The 20,392-nt window shown below is 46.3% G+C and overlaps 1 protein-coding gene and 1 long non-coding RNA gene across 2 annotated transcripts; both read right to left on the bottom strand.

Moving 5' to 3' along the window:
- Positions 1–699: 699 nt before the first annotated feature.
- Positions 700–3,736, bottom strand: LOC134523344 (uncharacterized). The gene is made up of 2 exons (XR_010073305.1): positions 3,647–3,736; positions 700–3,543 (listed from the first exon to the last, which is right to left on the bottom strand). It is a non-coding gene; the product is annotated as an uncharacterized LOC134523344 (long non-coding RNA).
- A 423-nt stretch (positions 3,737–4,159) lies between these two features.
- Positions 4,160–20,287, bottom strand: LOC134523333 (myosin heavy chain, skeletal muscle, adult-like). Its single transcript, XM_063352147.1, has 38 exons — positions 20,066–20,287; positions 19,836–19,979; positions 19,586–19,742; positions 17,912–17,939; positions 17,703–17,814; positions 17,518–17,610; positions 17,324–17,387; positions 17,132–17,230; positions 16,922–17,025; positions 16,701–16,839; positions 15,904–16,022; positions 15,637–15,786; positions 14,681–14,851; positions 14,065–14,374; positions 13,848–13,915; positions 12,984–13,071; positions 12,768–12,885; positions 12,307–12,430; positions 12,084–12,220; positions 11,704–11,959; positions 10,703–10,945; positions 10,288–10,464; positions 10,056–10,201; positions 9,878–9,968; positions 9,400–9,789; positions 9,117–9,243; positions 8,817–8,935; positions 8,124–8,320; positions 7,528–7,711; positions 7,276–7,441; positions 6,980–7,104; positions 6,511–6,819; positions 6,148–6,351; positions 5,752–5,877; positions 5,482–5,652; positions 5,291–5,395; positions 5,053–5,148; positions 4,160–4,450 (listed from the first exon to the last, which is right to left on the bottom strand). Exons 1-38 carry the CDS (start codon positions 20,270–20,272, stop codon positions 4,295–4,297), a joined length of 5,820 nt encoding a protein of 1,939 aa, XP_063208217.1. The 5' UTR covers positions 20,273–20,287; the 3' UTR covers positions 4,160–4,294.
- Positions 20,288–20,392: the final 105 nt, after the last annotated feature.

Raw genomic sequence — 20,392 nt, 5'->3', positions numbered from 1 at the left:
TTAGGTGAAAAAATAAAGATACCGTAAACCTCCATTCGGTAACGGATAGGGATTGCATCTGTTCAGCACTGAAGCCAAGGTGCTCGGAGGTGAAGCAAAAGCATTTCCCGTGTGAGCAGAGACCAAGGGTGTTTGAAAATATCCACTGTAAGAAGCACAGCCTTCAAATGGTGGTGTCAGTTATGCTGCAATCATTTGTTAGGCGTGCTGAGAGAGATGTCGCCGGACCCGATGGGCAGTCTGACAGGGAATGCCCAGCCTCCATTTCAGCAGCATTCCTTCAGACAGCAGTCCTCTGTGTAAAAGGAGAACTCCCGGGAATGCTAGCCCAAGCTGAACAGAAATGCTGGCACCCTAATCCTCTGGAGGAAAACTCCTCTTCCCTGCCCTTCTGCTCAGATGTGGCTGAGCGCTAGAGCCTGCGTATGGTACAGACACACTTTCCTCATTAAGAAGCCAGGTTATTCTCCTGATGGGCACTGGGTCATGTAGAATTAAACATGAGGAGAGCTTTCTCTGCACGTAGCACGCCATGTCTACTCCACATAGGTGTTTGTGGCTTACGTGGTTCAGATATAGCCTATCTCAGGATAGCCATGAAGAGACTGGGATGGCCTTTTGTCATCTCCTCATGCTGCTTCTCCACTGAGGGACCAATTTCTGCAGGTCTTCCCTGACGCCACAGCCAGGAAAAGGGAATTGAATGGATCTTTCCTTCAGGAAGTTTTATTCACAGCTTTTTCTATTGGTCGTGTTTTCTCTTTACAGTGATGACGTTCTTATGGGGCTTGCTGCAGGCTAGAAGAGACCGAGCATCCCAGTGGAGAAGGACCAGACTGTCTAAGTGGAAAGGTAAGCAGAGCAGCTGGTAGGACAGACCTGTCATTTGAAGCTGGGCTGCACTTGAATGAGTGCCTGAGTTGCACAGTTACTCAGACGCCTCTTATGTTCTCAGCTAAGGTCTCCGGAAGCAATCGCTGCTGGGCAGTGAGTCCTGGCTGAGAAGGTGACTGTCTGATTGCCATTTCCACCGCCTGCCAAAGCAACCGGGGGGCTCCTGCTACTGAGCAAGTGAGGAGGGGAACAGGCCTCCTGGGGAAGGACAGGGAAGGAAATGGGTCAGAAATAAAGCAATGATGGCGACGTGCCACCAGATCGCCAGCAGCCATCGTGTCAGGGTGCTCAAACACCACTTGCATCCCCTGTCCTGAGGAGATTCCCTGCTCACCCCATTAAAGGCTGCAGGGGACACAATTTCTCTCCACGAGGCTTGTACTTGGCAAGGTCTGAATTTAACCCGAGAGATGGGGACATTGTTTGAGCTCTACGCAAGTAGATTTGGGAATACATATCTGATGTCCTCTCCAGCTCAGCTTGCAATGGCCACTTCACTTGGTCACTGCTTTGCCAGGCAGCACAGGGGTGTACTGCCTTCCTTCCAGACCAGTGCCTTCAGCTCCCTGAGAAGTGTCTCCTGTTAGCCAGTATCTTGCAGGTGACTCTTAGGGTTCTCAGAGCAGAGCCATCCCATGACCCTACATGGGTGGGGGGCTCTCGGCCTCACACGTTAGCTAATCTTGGACTCCTTAGACTTCACCTCTTTGAGCTCTGATTCCAAAGCCTTCCTCTGTGCTGGACTGTTTTTCTCCCAGCAGTACGGTGTTGATGTTGGGGCTGTGCTGTTTGCGTGGCAAGGAGGGTTCAGCATGCCTATTCTGCGGGAGGTGTAAGAGCCCTGTCATGAGACACTAAGAGCAAGGCTCAGGTGCTAGGTGATTTCTCTGCTCCATGGCAGGGTTTAAGAGAGAGCTCAAATCTGCTTGTGGATCTGGCAACATTCCTGGAATTCCATCAGAGGGATTCACTGGCGCCTGGAAAACAGAGCAGCTCAGTTGAGCTTCCCTGCCAAAATTGTTGGTGAAATGGATTTCCAGATTTGGTTGCTGGTTCTCTTGCTGGTGCTGTTACTGGAATGCTGCTTTTTTGCTTGGGAGAGGCAGCACGCTATTTCTTGTTCAGGTTGTCCACGATCCTCTGCAGTCCATATGGGGAGCACACCAACTGCGTCTATTTAAGACTTTCTCTGGGAGATCATCCTCTGTGGGCCCTCATGGAGCGATGATTTCCCCACTTTGCATCAGCGCTCAGCAGGTGACAGCAGCCTCACTCCAAAAATAGCGTGCCAGGGGAAAACGGCTCCTCTTCTGCATGTACGGCAGCAAATCCCAAGTCAACACACTCTGCTGGGCACACAGCCCCGTGGAAGTTGCAACCATAGCTGTAGCCCAAATTTACAAAATGTTGTCCTTAAGGATCTCTAAAGTAGTGGGTGGGCACCCATAGAGACAAATGTGCAGAGCACAGGCATGTAAACTCAGTAGAGTTCGCCAAAAAACTACCTCCCTCTTCTCTGCTTCTCTGGTAAACAGACCCATAAGTGTCTTAACCTGGGAGAGTCCAGAAGGGCAAGCCAAACATCTCCCGCGTAAGAACAGTGGGATTCAACAACTCTGTGTTAGTCCCTGTGTTCCCTTGGGGTGCCTGATTTGGTGTGTGTGTTCTGAGTGCCGGCGCCATTTTCTACCCTCAAAATCCACTTGAGGTGGAGGCTGTCCTTCCTCCCCCCGTCCCATACACAGAAATCATTGAATCAACGGCCTGCTGTTTGGTTCAGTTCTCAGGAAGTGGATGTCCAGGACTCTGTGCCTGCTCCCAGTCCTAGGAAAGAGTTTGCTTCTATGTAGGGACGAGAATGGAGCTAGGCGTCAGGAATGGTCCCGCAACAGTTTAGGCATGCGTTCAGCATGGAAGAGACCTGATTCTTTACTCCCAGCTGCCTCGGTTTTCTCCTTTTTACCCTGATACTTGCCAATAGGGAAATGTGTTCTCTGTCCAAACACAAGACACCACAAAGTCTGGACCTCCAGCAGATGCTTGCCTTCACATTTTCATTTTCTGTTGGCTTTCTTGGGCATTGCAAGATCTTGTGAGACCTAGTATCTTTTTTTTCGCATGAGTGCCCCTTTTCTGTCAAATGAGCAAAAGTCAAGCACAGCACCTAAAACTGATGTAAGTAGATGCTGGATGGAAGCGCACCTTTCTTCCTGGTGAGAATCAGGGTTACTACACTGGATGCTGTTGTGCAAGTTTGCATTTTTTAAAGGATTCTCTGGCTGTAAAGGAAGGGCTGTTTAAGGCAACTCAGTTCAGCAGATCAGGGTCACCGTCTCCTCGGCCTGCCGTGCCATCTCCACTCCTACCTGTTGTGGCCATCTAGGCTCAGTGCTCAGTGCAGGAACTAGCTCCTGCTTCAAACATCAGAACATGCATGGCAGAGCTGGAGAGAGGTACGCTGTCAAAAGTATTCATCATCAACACATACTCTGGCCTCCACTTCATTCATGTTTTCCCTTCATTACCAGCTGCTCTTCACTCCTCATTTTTTTCTGACTTGTGTCTGATTCAGTTGGCATTCGTCTCTTACCCAGAGCTCCTTCAGTCTTTCTGGTTTCTGACAAAATCCTCCAAAGTTGTCTGGTCTTCCTGAAAGCAAGGGGCAGAAGTTACCTCAAAGTACCGAGCTGTTGGTGCTATGAAAATACCAGCTTAGGCAGACATCTCTCTGTATGTTTTGCTTTTAACATACCGTGACACTGTCTTTCACCCAGAAGCAACATGAAATGCGTAAGAATAATCCATCTAAGATGGCTGATAGAGTGCCTCTGCTGTTCAGATCAGGGTCTGAATAAAGGAAGAAGTATTTGCCAGTGCCCTCCATTCTCTTCCCCCCATCCCCTCCCTCCCCGTCCCCCTCCAAAGTGGAAGTGCCCAGAAGCTCTATGAAATTCTGGAGTCCGGAGGTGTAGGTGAAGGGAGTAGTAGCCACCGTGGGGAGACAGAAATTGCGTAATTCTCAGGTACCACTGAAGCACCTAAACAGCGCTGTGCCTTTTGTGTCTTCTCCAGCCTTTCCCCTAGCAAGAAAAATACATTATGACGTATACTTTTCAGTGCTTGCGAAATAAAAGCATGTGTTACACATCAGACAGCTAATGGGCACAAGCTAAACATTCAGCAATAGCCAAAGTTTAATGGGCTCCCACAGCTAATTGGGAGACAAAAGTAGCAAAACAGAGAGAGGGAGAAGAGGCTGCTCATATTCTGTATGCACAGGAAACTACGTTCTTTATTCTCTAGACATTGACATGGTTACAAAGACTAATTACAGAAGAAAGTGACTGAGAGGTTCACATTTTGTGCAGCCCCCAGGTCACTTTGCTGCCTCAGGACATCCTCACTCTTCCTCTTCTATCTTCTTGCTGTGAAACTCCCGACTCTTCACTCGGAGCTTGTTGACCTGCGACTCTGCAATGTCAGCCCGCTCCTCGGCTTCCTCCAGCTCGTGCTGGATCTTGCGGAACTTGGAGAGGTTGACATTGGAGAGCTCCTCCTGTGCGGGGAGAGGGAGTCGGTGGTGAGGAGCCCAGGGCAGGGGTTTCGCTCCTCCTGCGCCTCCTCCCTGGGGGGATGCCCGGACCTCCACCCCCCACCCCCCACTGCTTACACATAAGCCTTGCACAGACCTCCTCATCCTCCCTTCTTCAGGACCCCACCGGGACAAGCTTCACCAGTACTGTGTCTCTCTTGAGGAGCTATTTTGTCAATCGCGGTTGTCATTTGTGTACTTAGTCTCCCACTGCTCGCTGCCCAGCTACAAGTGTGGCTTATTAGGTCGAGACAAACCCGGAAGCCTTCTGCTGTCAATCAGCAGCAGAGATTCATGAACTTCTCAGTGAGTGGACGTGGCCCCTGGGTTTGTTTAGTCTGACCTCCTGTATAAAACAGGCTGCAGGACTTCCCTCACTTCATCCCTGACTGCAGGGTGCCCAGAACTCATCAAGGCCTTGTGACACAACAGTAAAATAGTGTGGCCAAGACTGTTGTGTCTTGGGAGTTTCTTCCGTGCGCCTTGTGTTGGTATCCATACTCATCTCGACGAGCGTGCTGCCCTGATGGAAGGTGGCTCTTGCCCATTCTCTGAAATATACTTACAGCCTCCTCAGCTTGTCTCTTGTAGGATTTCACCTTCGTTTGCAGCTTGTCCACCAGATCCTGGAGCCTCAGAATATTCTTCCGGTCTTCCTCAGACTAGAGGGGTTGGTAAGCAGGAAAGGGAATGAATTATTGGTTCCCCGCCATGTGAGGTTACGCTTCCCCTTGGGAGTGGTGTGCGCAAAATCTGACGCGCTGTGAGAAAACTCTTTCAGCCCAAGGAGGCCTCCTGCCGTACCTGGTAGGTCAGCTCCTTCACCCTCCTCTCGTACTTGCGCACCCCCTTCACGGCTTCAGCGCTGCGCTTCTGCTCAGCATCAACCTCCCCTTCCAGCTCCCGCACCTGCAATGAGAAGCCCATCTTTGGAGCTTCCCTGGTATCTCTCCAAGGCACGTGCTCACTCCTGCACAAATACCAGCCCTACGCACTCTGGCCTCCAGCTTCTGGATTTGCTTCTTGCCTCCCTTCAGTGCCAACTGCTCGGCCTCATCCAGACGGTGCTGCAGGTCCTTCACCGTCTGGTCCAGGTTCTTCTTCATCCTCTCCAGGTGGGCGCTGGTGTCCTGCTCCTTCTTCAGCTCTTCTGCCATCATGGCTGCCTGATGAGAGCAAAGAGGCAAAGCCGTTTTTGGGGCTGGAGACATTCTCGGGGAGAATACATCCACCACCAGCAGCAGGGAAAGGATCTCCCGACTCACATCTGTGATGGCCTTCTTGGCCTTCTCTTCAGCATTGCGGGCTTCCTGGATCGTATCCTCCATTTCACCCTGGATTTGCATGATGTCTGTTTCCAGCTTCTTCTTGGTGTTGATCAAGCTGGTGTTCTGTGTAACAGGAAAGACATGATTTGTACTTTTAGACCTAATGCCTCCACTTCAAGAGTTGAAAGCGTGAGCGTTGTTTATGAAAGTCTCTAATGCAAGAGCCCTCTTTAGAGCTATGGCAGCAAACCAGACGCAGGTGGCTGGCTGGAACTGGTCAGATTACGGCATAGCTCTTCAAGTGTTTACACAGTAATCACTTACAAGATGCATAGCAATTGCATTCTGTCTTATCCCTTGTTGATGGGACTGATTTCCAGCAGAGTGCCTGACCTGGGTATGGAGGAGCTGCACGCGTTCAGTGGCATCCAGAAGCTCCTGCTCAGCCACTTTCCTGGAGCGCTCCGTCTGCTCCAGGGCTGCCCGTAGCTCCTCCACTTCAGCCTGCAGCAGGTTTGCTCTGCGCTCCACCATGGCCACCTGCTCCTTCAGGTCCTCCTGTGTCCTGAGAGCATCATCCAAGTGTAGCTGGGTATCCTTTAAGAGAAGAAAGGGAAACGATAAGATGGCACAGCACTGGAGCAGTGTTGGAGACAGTGACACGCATGACTCGTTTACTAATGTGTCTGTGTGATTCTGATGTCGGTATACTACTAGGCAAGCTAGCCACCTGCATGTTCATCTTGGCCTTCATACCTTGAGCACTCCCTGTGTGTTTCTCAGGTTCTTTTGTGCCTCTGCAGCCACGCGGTTGGCATGGCTCAGCTGGATCTCCATTTCGTTCAGGTCTCCCTCCATCTTCTTCTTCAGCCGCAGGGCTTCATTCCTGCTCCTGATCTCAGCGTCCAGGGTGCTCTGCATGGACTCCACAATTCTGAGGTGGTTTCTCTTCAGCTGGTCGATCTCCTCATCTTTCTCTGCTATCTTCCTGTCAATCTCAGACTTCACCTGGTTGAGCTCAAGCTGGAGGCGCAGGATCTTCCCCTCTTCGTGCTCTAGGGAGGCCTGCGCAAGTCAGCAGGAACAGTGACTTAAACGACCAGTTCCTTTCTAGCTAATCTCTTATGCAGTGTTTCATGAAACGTAAGCCTCATTTCCTGCCATCTCCGCAGAAAATTGCTTCCATACTTTCACTCTGGACACCATTTATTAACACTGTGTCTACCTCAGCTTCCTCCAGGGAGGCTTGGAGTTCAGATTTCTCCTGCTCAATCTGCTTCTTGATTTTCTCCAGCTCATGAATCGCCTTTCCGCCCTCGGCAATCTGCTCCGTGAGGTCGGAAATCTCCTCTGTGGGAGCAAAGACCAATGACATGGTCAGGCACAGAGCAGAATGGGAAGGGCCCTTTCACACCAAGGTGACAGGCATCTTTGCCGACCTGCAGGCACAGACCCATACGGAATGGCAGTAGCGGTGGCTAGGGAAAGAGCTCTGCCAGGAGCCGAGGAACGGGGACTTACGCTGCAAGTTCTTGTTCTCACGCTTCAGCGTTTCCAGGTGGTCCAAGGACTCCTCATAGGCATTCTTCATCTTAAACAGCTCTGTGCTGAGAGAGCGAGACTCCTTCTGGGAGGCTTCCAGCTCAGCCTGCGTTTCCTCATACTTCTGCTTCCACTCTGCCAGGATCTGAAGAGAAACGGGGCGTGAGTATGGCTGTGGCAATCAGGAGGGGATGCTCTGCCCAGAAGCCCCAGGCCTGGAGCCCAAAACACCTTGTCAAAGTTCTTCTGCTTCTTATCCAGCGCTGCGCAGGCAGCATTCGATCGCTCCACGTCAATCATCAGGTCCTCCACCTCATTCTGCAGCCTCTGCTTTGTCTTTTCCAGGGAGGCACATTTGGCATTGACAGCTTCAACGTGTTCCTCGGCATCCTGCAGGCGCTGTGCCAGCTTCTTCCTGAGAGGAGATAAGCACAGCTCCAGGTTAGAGCTTAAAGATGAGCCCATTTTTTACTGTTCACGAAAGGGATGTTGACCACTTTGGGGGTTTTGATGCTAGTGCTTCTCACAGCATTTCTTCTGTTCCATGACGGCATGGAACGTAAAGAGTCTATCGCTTCTGGGTCCTAGCACCTACTGAGTATTTGGCCTGTCTTAGGCTTTCTAGCCATATAAAGGCTACGTTTGTCCTTCCAAGCGATACTTCTTCCACAGCATTCTCTTCCTCTCCCTCCCTCTCTCCACTTTACCACAAAGACAATACTTCCCTGCCTTCATCCCACCCCTCTCCTAACCCACTCTCAAAGGCACCGTTTTCCCTTGACAGACTCAGTCTTCCCCAGCCATTTGACATCCCACTTCCCACGTACTTGGCCTCCTCCAGCTCCTCCGTGCGCTGAATGGCGTCCGTCTCGTATTTGGTTCTCCACTGGGCCACTTCGCTGTTGGCCTTGGACAGGGCACGCTGCAGCTCCCCCTTGGCCTCCTGCTCCTCCTCATATTGTTCCCGCAGCAAGTCACAGTCATGGCGAGCAGACTGCAAGGCGTGGGCCAGGGCGTTCTTGGCCTGGGGAGATATTGGGATTGCTAACCTGAATCTTTGTCTTGAGATGCCTCTTGACAGTGAAATTGACAGTAAAATTAGAATGAAACTCTAATTAAACAAATGCAAAGCTGGTAGCTGATGAAGCCTTCATCAATGTGTTCTGTACGATAAGGATGTGTTAGTGACAGGTTCTTTGGGGACAGTAATCTGCTGTTTCTGGAAATGTCACAACATATATTTCTACAGCCTGTCTTAGAGAGTATCATCAGAATCTCCTGAAAGCTTTGTGGATTATTTCCTCCACCAGCAAAATCATTATGCTTCATTCCTCCTCCATCTTATAACTTGGGAGATGTGTATTACTGGTGTTCCCTCCAGTAGAACATTTGTTTAGGTAAAGAAAAAGTTTCAAAAATATAAAATACTGGACAGAATATATTCCAGATTCATTACATGAGATGTTGTTTATTGAAAGAACAATTTAACCCCAGAAAAGATATACAATAAACATTCTCACCTTTGTTTCTTCCTCTAAATGTCTCTTGAGTTCCTCAATCTGTTGCGTAAATCCTTGCTTGCCCCTAGACAGCTGAGAAATGAGAGCATCCTTTTCCTCCACCTGGCGTGAATATTCCCCTGGGAAAGGCAAAGTGAGAAAAAACTAACTAGGCGATCGATAATATGACAGTTTCTGCCTGCAAACCCAAGCAATGACCAGCAGCCTGGAGAGGTTATACCAGCTGTCACTTTGCACCCTGTGGTATGCTCCATGGCATGCAGATCCTCCCATTGCATCTCAGGAATGGGGGTGTCTCACCTGATTCAGTCTGCAGACGAGCTCTTTGAGTATTGAGGTCATTGATCATGCGCTGATTCTGCTCCTCCTTAGTTTTAATCTCACTCAGCTGGTCTTCCAGAGTGCGGCACATCTTCTCCAGATTGGCCTAGATAGCAAGCAGTCCCAAGCAAGGAAAGGAGATGAACACCTGGACTCTGCCTTGTCTTCACAGCAGGGATATTTTTAAGGAGAATGTGGCTGGTAGATGGAGCCTACGTGCCATACCTTGGCCCTGTGAGCATGTTCTACTGCAATTGCATACCTTGGCTTTGGAGACAGACTCCATGTTACTGGCCAAGTCATCAATCTCCATCTTCAGCTCACTCTTCTCCTTCTCCAGCTTCTGCTTCACTCGCTGCAGGTTGTCGATCTGCTCCCCAAGCTCAGCTGTGCTGTCCGCGTGCTTCTTCCGCAGGGCGGCAGCCGTGGCCTCGTGCTGCAGCGTGGCCTCTTCGAGGTCACGACGCATCTTCTGAAACTCTGCCTCACGCTTCTTGTTCATCTCAATCTGAGCTGCGGTAGCCCCTCCTGCTTCTTCCAGGCGCTCACTGATCTCCTCTAGCTCCCTTGAGAGGTCAGCCCGATGCTTCTCTGCTTTTGCCCGAGAGGTTCGCTCTGCCTCAATTTCCTCCTCCAGTTCTTCAATACGCGCCTGGGGAACATTGGGCAGGCTTCACACCCATGCCCTCCTCCTTCCTCACCTGGGACCCGGTGAAAGAGGGGAAGGAACAGAGACTTGCCTGCAGCTCCTTGATCTTCTTCTGCAATTGCATGCCCAGGGCTTGCTCATCCTCGATTTTGCTCTGGATCTGGCTGATTTCAAAGTCTTTCCTTTGGGCAAAGCAAACCATGTTAGAGCTCAAAGGAAGAAGACAAGTGCACCAGCACAGCGCTCAGGTGCCCCACAGCCACACTTACTTCTTCAGTTTCTCATCCAGCTGCTGTTTATCATTTTCCAAATCCATTATGCTGTCATTGGCCAGCTTCAGGTCTCCTTCGAGTTTCCTCTTAGCTCTCTCAAGGTCCATGCGCAGTTTCTTCTCTTGCTCCAGGGACGCTTCCAGCTACAATGAACAATACCATCAGTGCTCTGCTGGCTATGCTTTCCTCTGCAAAGGTTTCTTTTTCATCCAGTTACACGTGTGCTTACATCATCCACTTGCTGCTCCAGCTTGGTCTTGGCTTTGGTCAGCGTATTGACTTTGTCTTCTTCTGCCTGCAGGTCATCCAGTGTCTGCTGATGGGCCTCTTGGAGGGCTTTCTTCTCTTTTGTCAGCTTGGCGATGGTCTCGTCCAGGGTTGCCATCTCCTCTGTGAGGTTTTTCACCTGTTGATTATAAGAAAGTGCAGAAACTCGTTTTAGGAGACTTAACTGCTAGCGCAGTGACCTTTTCACCTTGCAATGTTTTTGCAGGAGCTTGTTTTTTATTTGGGCTGTTGGGGCGTAGCTGCCCCGCTGTGATACTCCTGGTATGTTCCAAACCAAGCTTCGTTCTGAGGGTATGGGGCCGCTGTGGGAGGCATCTGTCTCTTCACCCTTTATGTGATTCCCTGTGTGTGTGTACCTTGTTTTCAGTGGCATGCTTTTCCTTCTCCACTTTGGCCAACGTTAACTCGAGGTCATCAATATCTTTCTTCAGCTCTGAGCATTCATCCTCCAGTTTCCTCTTCTTGGCTGTCAGCTCAGCATTAATTTCCTCCTCATCCTCAGCCCTTTCAGTCACCTCCTTAATTTTGGCTTCCAGCTGGATTTTGGTTTTGATGAGCTGGTCGCATCTTTCCTCAGCATCAGCCAAGCTGTCTGCTTCCTGGTGGGGAGACACGGATTTTTAGTGGGTTGAAAGGTTTTGAAGATTCTCTGTCCTGCCTTTTGGATCACCCAGTGGGCATGTGTTAAAACGGGGGCTGAACCTGGCCTTCCTCTCCAGCAATGGGAAGATCATGCCAACTGTCTACTGGGAAACCCGTTCATCTGGAATCAACATGGACTCCAAAGTTTTTGTGTGTCTTCAAAATGCCTCACAGATTGGGTTGCTGACAGAAAAAGGCTTCAATAGCTTTTTCTTTCTAATTGTCTTTGTGAGAATAATTTAGTGGGGCAAGGCATGGGGTTTTTTTGGTGGGAAGAAACTGCCTTTTCCTAATGTACCGAGAACGGGAAGTATCCATGTTTCCGAAAGTAATCAAGGCCGCCTTGTGTAGCTGCAAGTAGGAAACGCGTGTCCTTCTCAGGTTTGCCTTTACTCTGTTAGACAGATACACTGCTTTGAAAGCTGAGTAGAGGGAGATGCTTCCCTTCCAGTTCAGAGCGCTCTGCTGGGGATTACATGTTGGCTACTGCTGCATGCCTCTTTCCTCAGACAGCAAGAATGTTGAGTCTTGGGTGGGGCTGCCATGAGCCTCACCATGCCCCTGCCAGTGCCTGTTTACTCAACGGTAGAGCATGTGTTTATAGACTGTTTTCTACTGCATGTCAGTCTGCTTCCTGCAAGTCCCCACTTAAGGTAAGAAGCATTCTGGCTGTGTATCATTCTTTTCCCAGGGACAAATGAACAGTGATACTCACAGCCTGCACTTGGAGCTGCAGGTCATTTTTCTCCTGTAGTAAGGTCACCATTTTCTCCTCCAGCTCCTTCCTCTTTGCCTCAGACTTTGCAAGCTCTTCCTTGGTTTTCTCAAACTCTTGTTTCATGTTGGCCATCTCCTTCTCAGATTCTGCAGTCCTCAGCAAGGGCTTGATCTTGAAGAAGAGCTTCATCCAGGGCCAGTGCTTGACATTCATGAATGCACGAACATTGTACTGGATACAGAAAATGGCATCCCTGAAATAAAATTCACATGGCTTTATGTGAATGAATAATAAAATTACATACCTTGGTTTCGATGAATTTAGACTTAATTAGCCAAACCCCATGAGAACATGTTACTTTGTTGAGAAATATCTACCTCCTCTCCACCATTTTCCTATACTCCACTCTCATCAGGAAGCCCCTGCACCTGGCTTGTGTCCTGGTCATAATCTCAGCCAATTTCTCATCTCTCATCTCCTCCAGTAGACCTATCAGCCCAGCTTTGAAGAACACCTTGAGAAAAGGAACATTGTAGCACGTGATTCTCAGACAGTGCATAACAGAGGGACATAGTATTTAAACAGTAGACTTGTTTCTACCTTGGTGTGACCAAATCTGTACTGAGTGTGGTCCACATCAATGGAACTAAGAAGCTTCTCTGAAGCCTTCTTGCTATCCATGAACTGACCGTCTGGAATAGCACTTATATTAAGCACTCTGTATCTGTAGGAGAAAGCAGAACACGAAGAAATCCACATTACTGAAACCACCACTGAGATCGAACTCCACAGCCTTCTCAGCAACAGCTGACTGACTGACTGAGTAATATCGTGTAATAGGGACAGTCCACTCTTTGAAGACAGTGTAAGTGAAGTTTTCATATTGATTATTCAGAGTCAAAGAGAATCCTCACCATCAGTATAAAATCAGTCATAAACCCACAAAAGAACTTGTCTATGTTACTACTTAGGTCCTTCCTGAAGTATAACGTTTCAAGTTTTTTAAGAGAATCAGGCTATTCTTCTTGGTTTGAATGGACAGGAAAGTGTAGCGCTCATACCTTTGTTTGAAGTCAGCGTACAAGACTCTGCTGGGGAACCCTTTCCTGCAAATTCTGATCCCTTCCAGCACACCATTGCACCGCAGCTGATGCAGCACCAGCTCATGCTCCATGGCACCTAACAAATACAGCCATTAGTGACTACCCCATTGTTTGATACTCACTCAGGAGAAGGGCTTCTGTGGCTTGAGTTTTCCTCCTATTGGGTTCCCTTACCGGGTGTTTTTGTTTCATTTGGGATGATGCATCGTACAAAATGGGGATGAGTACTGCGTAGATTTGTCATCAGCTTGTTTAAATTCTCCTGTGAGATTACAAGGTAAAGTTCAGATCAAGAAACGAAAGATAAGTATCCCTGCAGCTGTGTGTATGTAGTCCATGAAAAGGAGATAATAATTTGTCAGATTTTTACAACATTGCAACTTTTCCCTAGTAATGTACAAAAGCTTACGCCTTCATCCAACTTTCACTGTTGAACAGTAATATTTAAGGGAAATATAATTTCTTTACTGTGTCATTATAATTTATCATTTACAAAAAGAGGGATATAACTCATTTGATACCCTGATACACAGGGCTTTGAAAGTCATGAACAATTCCCTATGCTTGCCCTCTTGAATCAATATAGTAGTTGGGCTTTTTTTTCTGATACTCTTAAAGCCAGCCTCCCTGTTTTTCAGGACTGCTCCATTGCTTATGAATCTTGCATGGTAACAGAATTGAAAATATTCAGAAGTTCAAAAACTCTATTTGGTAAATAATTCTGAACTCTGTGCAATAGCTGAAAGAAATTTACCTATTTCAATGTCATATTTAACTTTAAAAATCAAGGTAGATGAAAAAGATCTGAATCACAACATTTGAAAAGGGGTTTCATTTCTACATATTGAGAGAATATAATTCCATGTTGAAAAAGAGAAGAAACTAGTCCACCATTTAAATGGAAAGAAAATTTACCTACAGTACATAATCTTCTTCATCCTCTTGCTATAAGACTTCAAGAGTTATAACATCACTTTTCACGTTTTAAATTCCCTTTCTTCAAGTAAAAAATGACAAAGTGAGGAAATTGGTACATACACGGAAAAGAGCTGAGACAGTCTGGAAAGAAGAACCCTTCTTCTTGCCACCCTTTTTTCCACCAGTGTCTGCAAATTAAAGGGGAAAACAATATTAAAATATTGATGATAAACATTGAACTACAGAACAGAAAGCATTTTTTAAACACGTAGGTTTTCCTGTTTGATTTCCTGTCAACATTTTCCCACACTGAAAATAGAGTTTTAAGAGAGCTGACCTGCATCTGGTCCACCATAGTTGGCAAAGAGTAAGACCAGTGTCTTCAGGGATGATTTCTGGTACAACCCAATGACAGTTTCATTCAGGGGGTCCTTGTTCTTCTCAAGCCAGCCGTTGATGTTGTAGTCTACTGTGCCAGCGTAGTGTATCAGGGAGAAGTGGGCCTCAACCTTGCCTTTGGTAGGCTTGGGCTTCTGGAAGTTGCTGGACTTGCCCAGATGCTGGTCGTAGAGCTTGTTCTTGAAAGAGGTGTCAGTTGCCTTGGGGAACATGCACTCCTCTTCCAGGATGGAGAAGATGCCCAAGGGCTGGAAGACATTGCAACAGACAAGAGGGAGAAACAGATTCTTTGGTGGAAAGATACTAGTGTTAGGACAGAAAGCTGTGAAACAAATTAGAAGATAAGGTTTCTGATGCTCATCATTTTTCACCCTGAGTGTTTCATCTTTACCTTCAGAACCACCTTTAAACATTGCTGAAACATTACAAATTACAGAAATACACAGCAATTTAATAACTGAAATTTATAATTTTAATCGACATAAACAAATTCTTTATGTATCCCTCAATAACTAGACAATTTCAACATTAATGCAGTTAGACAGGAAGGATACCTTCTCAATGAGCTCAATGCAGGCAGCCAAGTCCATCCCAAAGTCAATGAATGTCCATTCAATCCCTTCCTTCTTGTACTCCTCCTGCTCCAGCACGAACATGTGGTGGTTGAAGAACTGTTGAAGTTTCTCATTGGTGAAGTTGATGCACAGCTGCTCAAAGCTGTTGAACTGCCCAAAGCAAGGAGAGGTGCACAGGTTCTCAAGGTGTGGCAAATACCGCAGCGTTTTGCTGGCATTCTCCTAATGTTATTTGAAGTTCCCCAGCTGAAACACCACTCCTAACCGTACCGTAACAGCCTGTGTTTCCCTAAGCAGGACTTCTCCTGTAAAATGTACTGTCCTCAAAGGATTTTATTCTTACCACTTTTGAAATCAAACTAAAGGTAACATGTCTTTTTTACTGTGCTACTGAAAGCAAATCCTTCAGTAACCTTAGCTGTAGCATCGTATAGGTGTCTCAGCTCGCTGACCTCCCAGAGAGAGGAAGCCTCCTCAGTGTCCCACCCAAGAACTTCTCTGCACTCAGATCAGCAATCTGGGGGTTTCTTCTGGGGACACAGAAGTCCTAGCATCGCCACTCTATTCACAACACGGGAAACACGTTGTGAACTTTTCCATAGCACTGCCCTTTCCCTGGCTCTTTCAAGAGCATCCACACCTTTGGCCTACATCTGTGTGAGCCTTAGTCCTAGACCTGTCTCCTAGAGCTCAAGGGCCTCTGAGACCATTTGTCAGAAAGCAGAGCTTTCTTCTACCTGTTGACAACGTTAGAATCAAAGTGTTTGTTAGCAAAGCCATTTGCGAGTGCTGCTGTGATGGAGAGAGGGGTTTCTAGAAAACTGCAGACGAGGAGGATAAGCTTCTGAATCTTCTTAAAAAACAGTGTGTTTCTGAGTCTGCATGACCCCTCCCTGGCCCTCCCTTGACTACGGTGCCAAATCCTTTTTCCTTACGTCAAAGATCTCAAAGCCAGCAATGTCCAGGACACCAATGAAGTACTGTCTGGGTTGCTTGGTATCCAGCTGTTGGTTGATGCGAACAACCATCCACAGGAACATCCTCTCATAGACAGCCTTTGCCAGAGCGCCAACAGCATTGTTCACCTAAAGCAGAGAAGAAATGTGCAAAACTGATGGAACACAGAAATTTTAAGGAATTTTAACTGTCTTAAGTGAAATTCTGAGGTTTAACCATGTATTCCTAGTAGACAATTATTTTACCTGCTCCACAGTTTGACCTTTGGTCACGTACTCATTCCCAACCTTGACTCGGGGATAACACAGGGCTTTGAGCAATTCAGCTGAGTTCAGGCCCATCAGGTAGGCAGCCTTGTCAGCAACTGAAAAACAAGAGAGAAAAAGAGAAAAATTATCACTGGACAAGGACTGGAAGTTGATCAATGGATGGTGTCTCAGAAATGACACTGATTTTCAAAATTCTTGACTGCAAATCTTTTAATCTAGTATCACAGCAAGCATATTGAATACAGGAAAGCTGTGAAAGCCAGTATTGGTATTTTTTGAAAATAGTTATCAGTTAGAAATCTTTCCTTGAACATTTTAACTAAATTTGTAAACTGAAAAATTGCTTCTAATAACTTTTACTTTTAAAATGCATGAAGATTACAACTTGGCATCTGAATGAATACCTAAGAAAGCTCTTGTATTTCAATTGGCCATGGTCTGCATTGCCAATAGGAGAAGTGTGTACATGGCAGAGCTGATTCTAGAGCCTATGCATGAAACTAGGGAAGCTACCTCTTCCAAAAAAAAAAAGCTTGTCAAAACCCTCTGTATGCTAAATGGAAAAATGCATGAAACTAGCCCATAAAAAAGGTAACTGAAGGAGTATCATTCATTAAGATAGGCCCGGATGAGAGAATCAGGTTCACAGCTTCATGGATACTAAAAGAAACATTACATAATTTTTACTTGATTAAGCTGTAGCTTATGTCCTGTCTAAAAAAAATATCTTCTGAAAACTTATTTCTATGTTAAAAGATCAGTTGCTAAAGGACCTTCTGTGCCATCAGGCTCTGCCTGCTCCTCTCGTTGTTTCTGCTTGAACTTCAGGTTCCCATAGTGCATGACAGCCCCCGTCAGCTTGTAGATGGCTGCTTTCTCATCAGGAGTGAAGCCCAGGATGTCAATGGCACTCTGCAGTCAAAACAATGAAGTCAAAACATTGCCTAAGAACCTTAACAATATCATTAAAAAATATTTTCTTTATAATACTTACGTCCGTAGCCATGAGCTCCTCCTGGTCATCAATGCTGGGAACAGTGACCTCGCCTTGACTACAAAAGTGGAAATCATAAGGGTTGGTGGTAATGAGGAGCATGTCTGAAAGCAGGAAGAGGCAAGACATAGGCTTAGTTGTGCCAATCAGCTAACAGAGGGAACTGTTGCTCAGCGATCATCCTCAAAAAGACATAATGATAGTTCCTACCGATTAACTCTGGCTTCTTGTTGGATGTGACCTGATAAAATATGTGGTAGCTTCTTTCTGCTTTCAGCTGGAAAGTGACTCTGGACTTCTCCAGCAGATCTGGCAAGAACAGTAGGACAGAGTTAGGCAGAGGAACACACATGGAGTTGGGAATTTGGGAAGGAATGGGATCAGGCCAGGAGAGTCTCTTACAAGTTTCAATGTCAGCAGAAGCCAGTTTGCCCGTGGCTCCAAAGTGGATTCTGATGAATTTGCCCTGTTAAGGAGAAGAAGCAGCATTTCAGCCTGGATACGTTCTTTTGGCATCTCCTTTATGTGGAATACTACTTGGGCCATCACTTATCTTGAAATGAAAGGGAGACATTTTGTCTAAAGCAACAACTTACAAAGCGTGAGGAGTTGTCATTCCTCACGGTCTTGGCGTTTCCAAAAGCCTCCAGCAGTGGGTTAGCGCTGATGATTTGATCCTCAAGCGTTCCCTGCAGGACGATAACATTTGCTGATTATCCTTTCCAAAAATCATGTCAAGAACAGAGGAAAGCATCGATTCAAGCCAGCTCTATTAATTTACCTGCATTTTGCCCGACTGCTCCTCCTTCTTCTTCTCCCCGCTCGCTGCAATTGTTGCAAAGTACTGGATGACACGCTTTGTGTTCACAGTCTTCCCTGCACCGGATTCTCCACTGTCAAACCAAAGAGAGAAGCAGAGAGTGTGCGGTCAGGCAGGAGGTGCCCTGGCACCGGACAGCCCCGCAGGGACCCAAGCAGGGATGTACATACGTGATCAGGATCGACTGGTTCTCGCGATCTGTGAAAGAGGCAGAAAGAGTTTTTTTCAGAGAAATCAAAATCTATGAGAGAAACTAACCATGAACTGAAAGTTCATTAAGAGTGCAGGAACACAAATTTCCTGGTGTTCCTGGCAAGATCGCAATGTTAATTCCCAATTAAAATGCCTGCAAGTGTATCATTTAATCCCTTTCACGATTTTTTGAAGTTCCCCCAATTATTTCGATATGGTTGTCAGATAAGATATACTAGCTTCTTTTTAAGATAATTATCTTTAAATCAAGATCTATATTTCTGTATATAAGAAAGAACCAAAACCAATTCTTGTTTTGTAATGTCAGTATAATTAAAGTTACTAGAATATGTAACATGAAGTGAATTCACACTTTCTGGGGACTCAAGAGCCTTATGAGATCATACCATAGGCCCTCCTGAGGTCAAGGATTTTTTGAGCCAGGCATATTATAATTGTATGTAATGGTTTGGGTAGGCAGTATTTTTCTGTGCTGATAATGAAATCTCCTACAGTTTGCATGAATTCCTCTCCTTACTTTGGTCATTGAAATAGATCTTTAGGGCATAGAATTTTCTTTGATAAAGAATATCCAGGACTTAAGTATGTTGGGTGTGATTTGTGATTCCCTTTGCTTTTTAAAAAACATTTCAACTGATAGTTGTTTTGGTGCTTCCTAACTATTCAGATGTTATACAGAAAGAAAGAATGAATTCTGATTCTTCTTTCTATGCAACCCTTGATTTCTATACAACTCTTGATTTTACAAATTTCTGTCATATATGCCCTGTTTTCTGCATTATCAAAGTGTCCTTACTTAGTTAATTGCTCTTCATATTGAATTTATTTCATGTCTACAAATATTGTTTTGTCCCTTGGTGAACTTTTCCAGGTACGTTATTGCCTTTTCTAATGTGAGAGAACTAGGACTGTCTGCAATATTCATGTCAGTGTTCCATTTTTTAACGGAATATATAATCATAGAACTATTGCTCTTTTTGCTCTTTTTGTTCTCTTGATTTTTTTCCCAAGTAATTCCTGAAGTTCATTTTGTTTTCTTCTGCCCTAATGAGCACTCAGCCAAAATTTCTGTAACATTATTCATTGTAATTCTGAGATCTTATTCTTGAGAGGTAATAGCCATTTTGTAGCTAACTATTCTGCTAGCCTTTCATTTTCCGTTGTATCTCCTGCCTTTTAGGCTCTGTCTCCTTCATCTGACAATCCTTTCTCAATTGGGGTACTAAGGAAGTTAAAAAGGTCTGACAGTGCACTTATTTGGATTTGGAACTTCAATTCGCTTCAAGTGATTCTTTCTTGCTTTCTGATATGAATATTATGTTAGTAATGTTTGATTCTATGTCTTTTGTTAAGCTAGAGCACCAACACTTCTGCAGCATTGTTAATTCTGCCTTCCATCAGACTTTATACTTCAGAGTTACAAAATTTAATTTCTAGACTTCCCGCTACAACATTCTGAGTGAGCTTTCCATACCATTCATCTTATTTAAAGATGGGCATTCTAGTTTGGTCAGCTGACATATATGATGCAAGCATGACTCCATATGTTCAAATATTATATGCAGAGAAAAGGAAGATTTTTCCTAAGGTGCATAATCCAGTATCATTTGAAGTGATATGGAGCAACTCACCATTTAACATGAACTGATAGGCGTTGTCAGAGATGGAGAAGATGTGTGGAGGGGCCTCCTGGCGCTTCTTGCCTCGGTAGGCCAACACCACCTCCGGGTTGTACACCGGCAGCCACTTGTAGGGGTTGACAGTGACGCAGAAGAGACCCGAGTAGGTCTGCGAGGAAGGGAGACGGCACGTTGGCTTCCACTTAGCCTGGCAGAGCAGTTCCTCCTAGCTACCCAAAGGCAGAGTGCTGCTGGTACTTACGTAGATCATCCAGGCTGCATAACGCTCTTTGAGGTTGTACAGCACAGCGGGTTCGTGGAGGTGGGTCATCATGGCCATATCCTCAATTTTGTCGTACTTGGGAGGGTTCATGGCAAAGATTTGATCTTCCTTCACAGTGAGGGTCTGCCAAGGAAGAGAGACTGATCTATGTCAGCTAAGAGCCTGGAGTGGGAACTAAATTATGTTCTCAAGCCTTGCATTTTCCTCACCTCTCCTGCTTCGGACTGGACAGTGACCTTCCCTGATTCCCTGCTCTGGATTGTCCCTTTCACAAACGATTCCTTAGGATGCGCCACAAAGACGGATGTCTTGGCATCGAAAGGCCTGTTCTGGGCCTCGATTCTCTCCTTTTCTGACTTTCGGAGGTAAGGAGCTGCCTCCCCAAAGACAGCCATCTCAGAGTCTGCAGAGGCCATGGCTGCACTTTATTGAAGGCACGTCAGAAGAAGACTGAGGGGGAAAGAAGACACTTTCCATCAATTAGACAATAGTTTTCTGTGCTGCTGATGAAATCTTCTACGGTTTCTATCTTTCCA

Source organism: Chroicocephalus ridibundus, chromosome 14 (assembly GCF_963924245.1).
Source record: "Chroicocephalus ridibundus chromosome 14, bChrRid1.1, whole genome shotgun sequence".
Taxonomy (NCBI): domain Eukaryota; kingdom Metazoa; phylum Chordata; class Aves; order Charadriiformes; family Laridae; genus Chroicocephalus; species Chroicocephalus ridibundus.
Note: the sequence above shows the minus strand (reverse complement) of the source record. Positions and strands in the feature narration are given on the sequence as shown.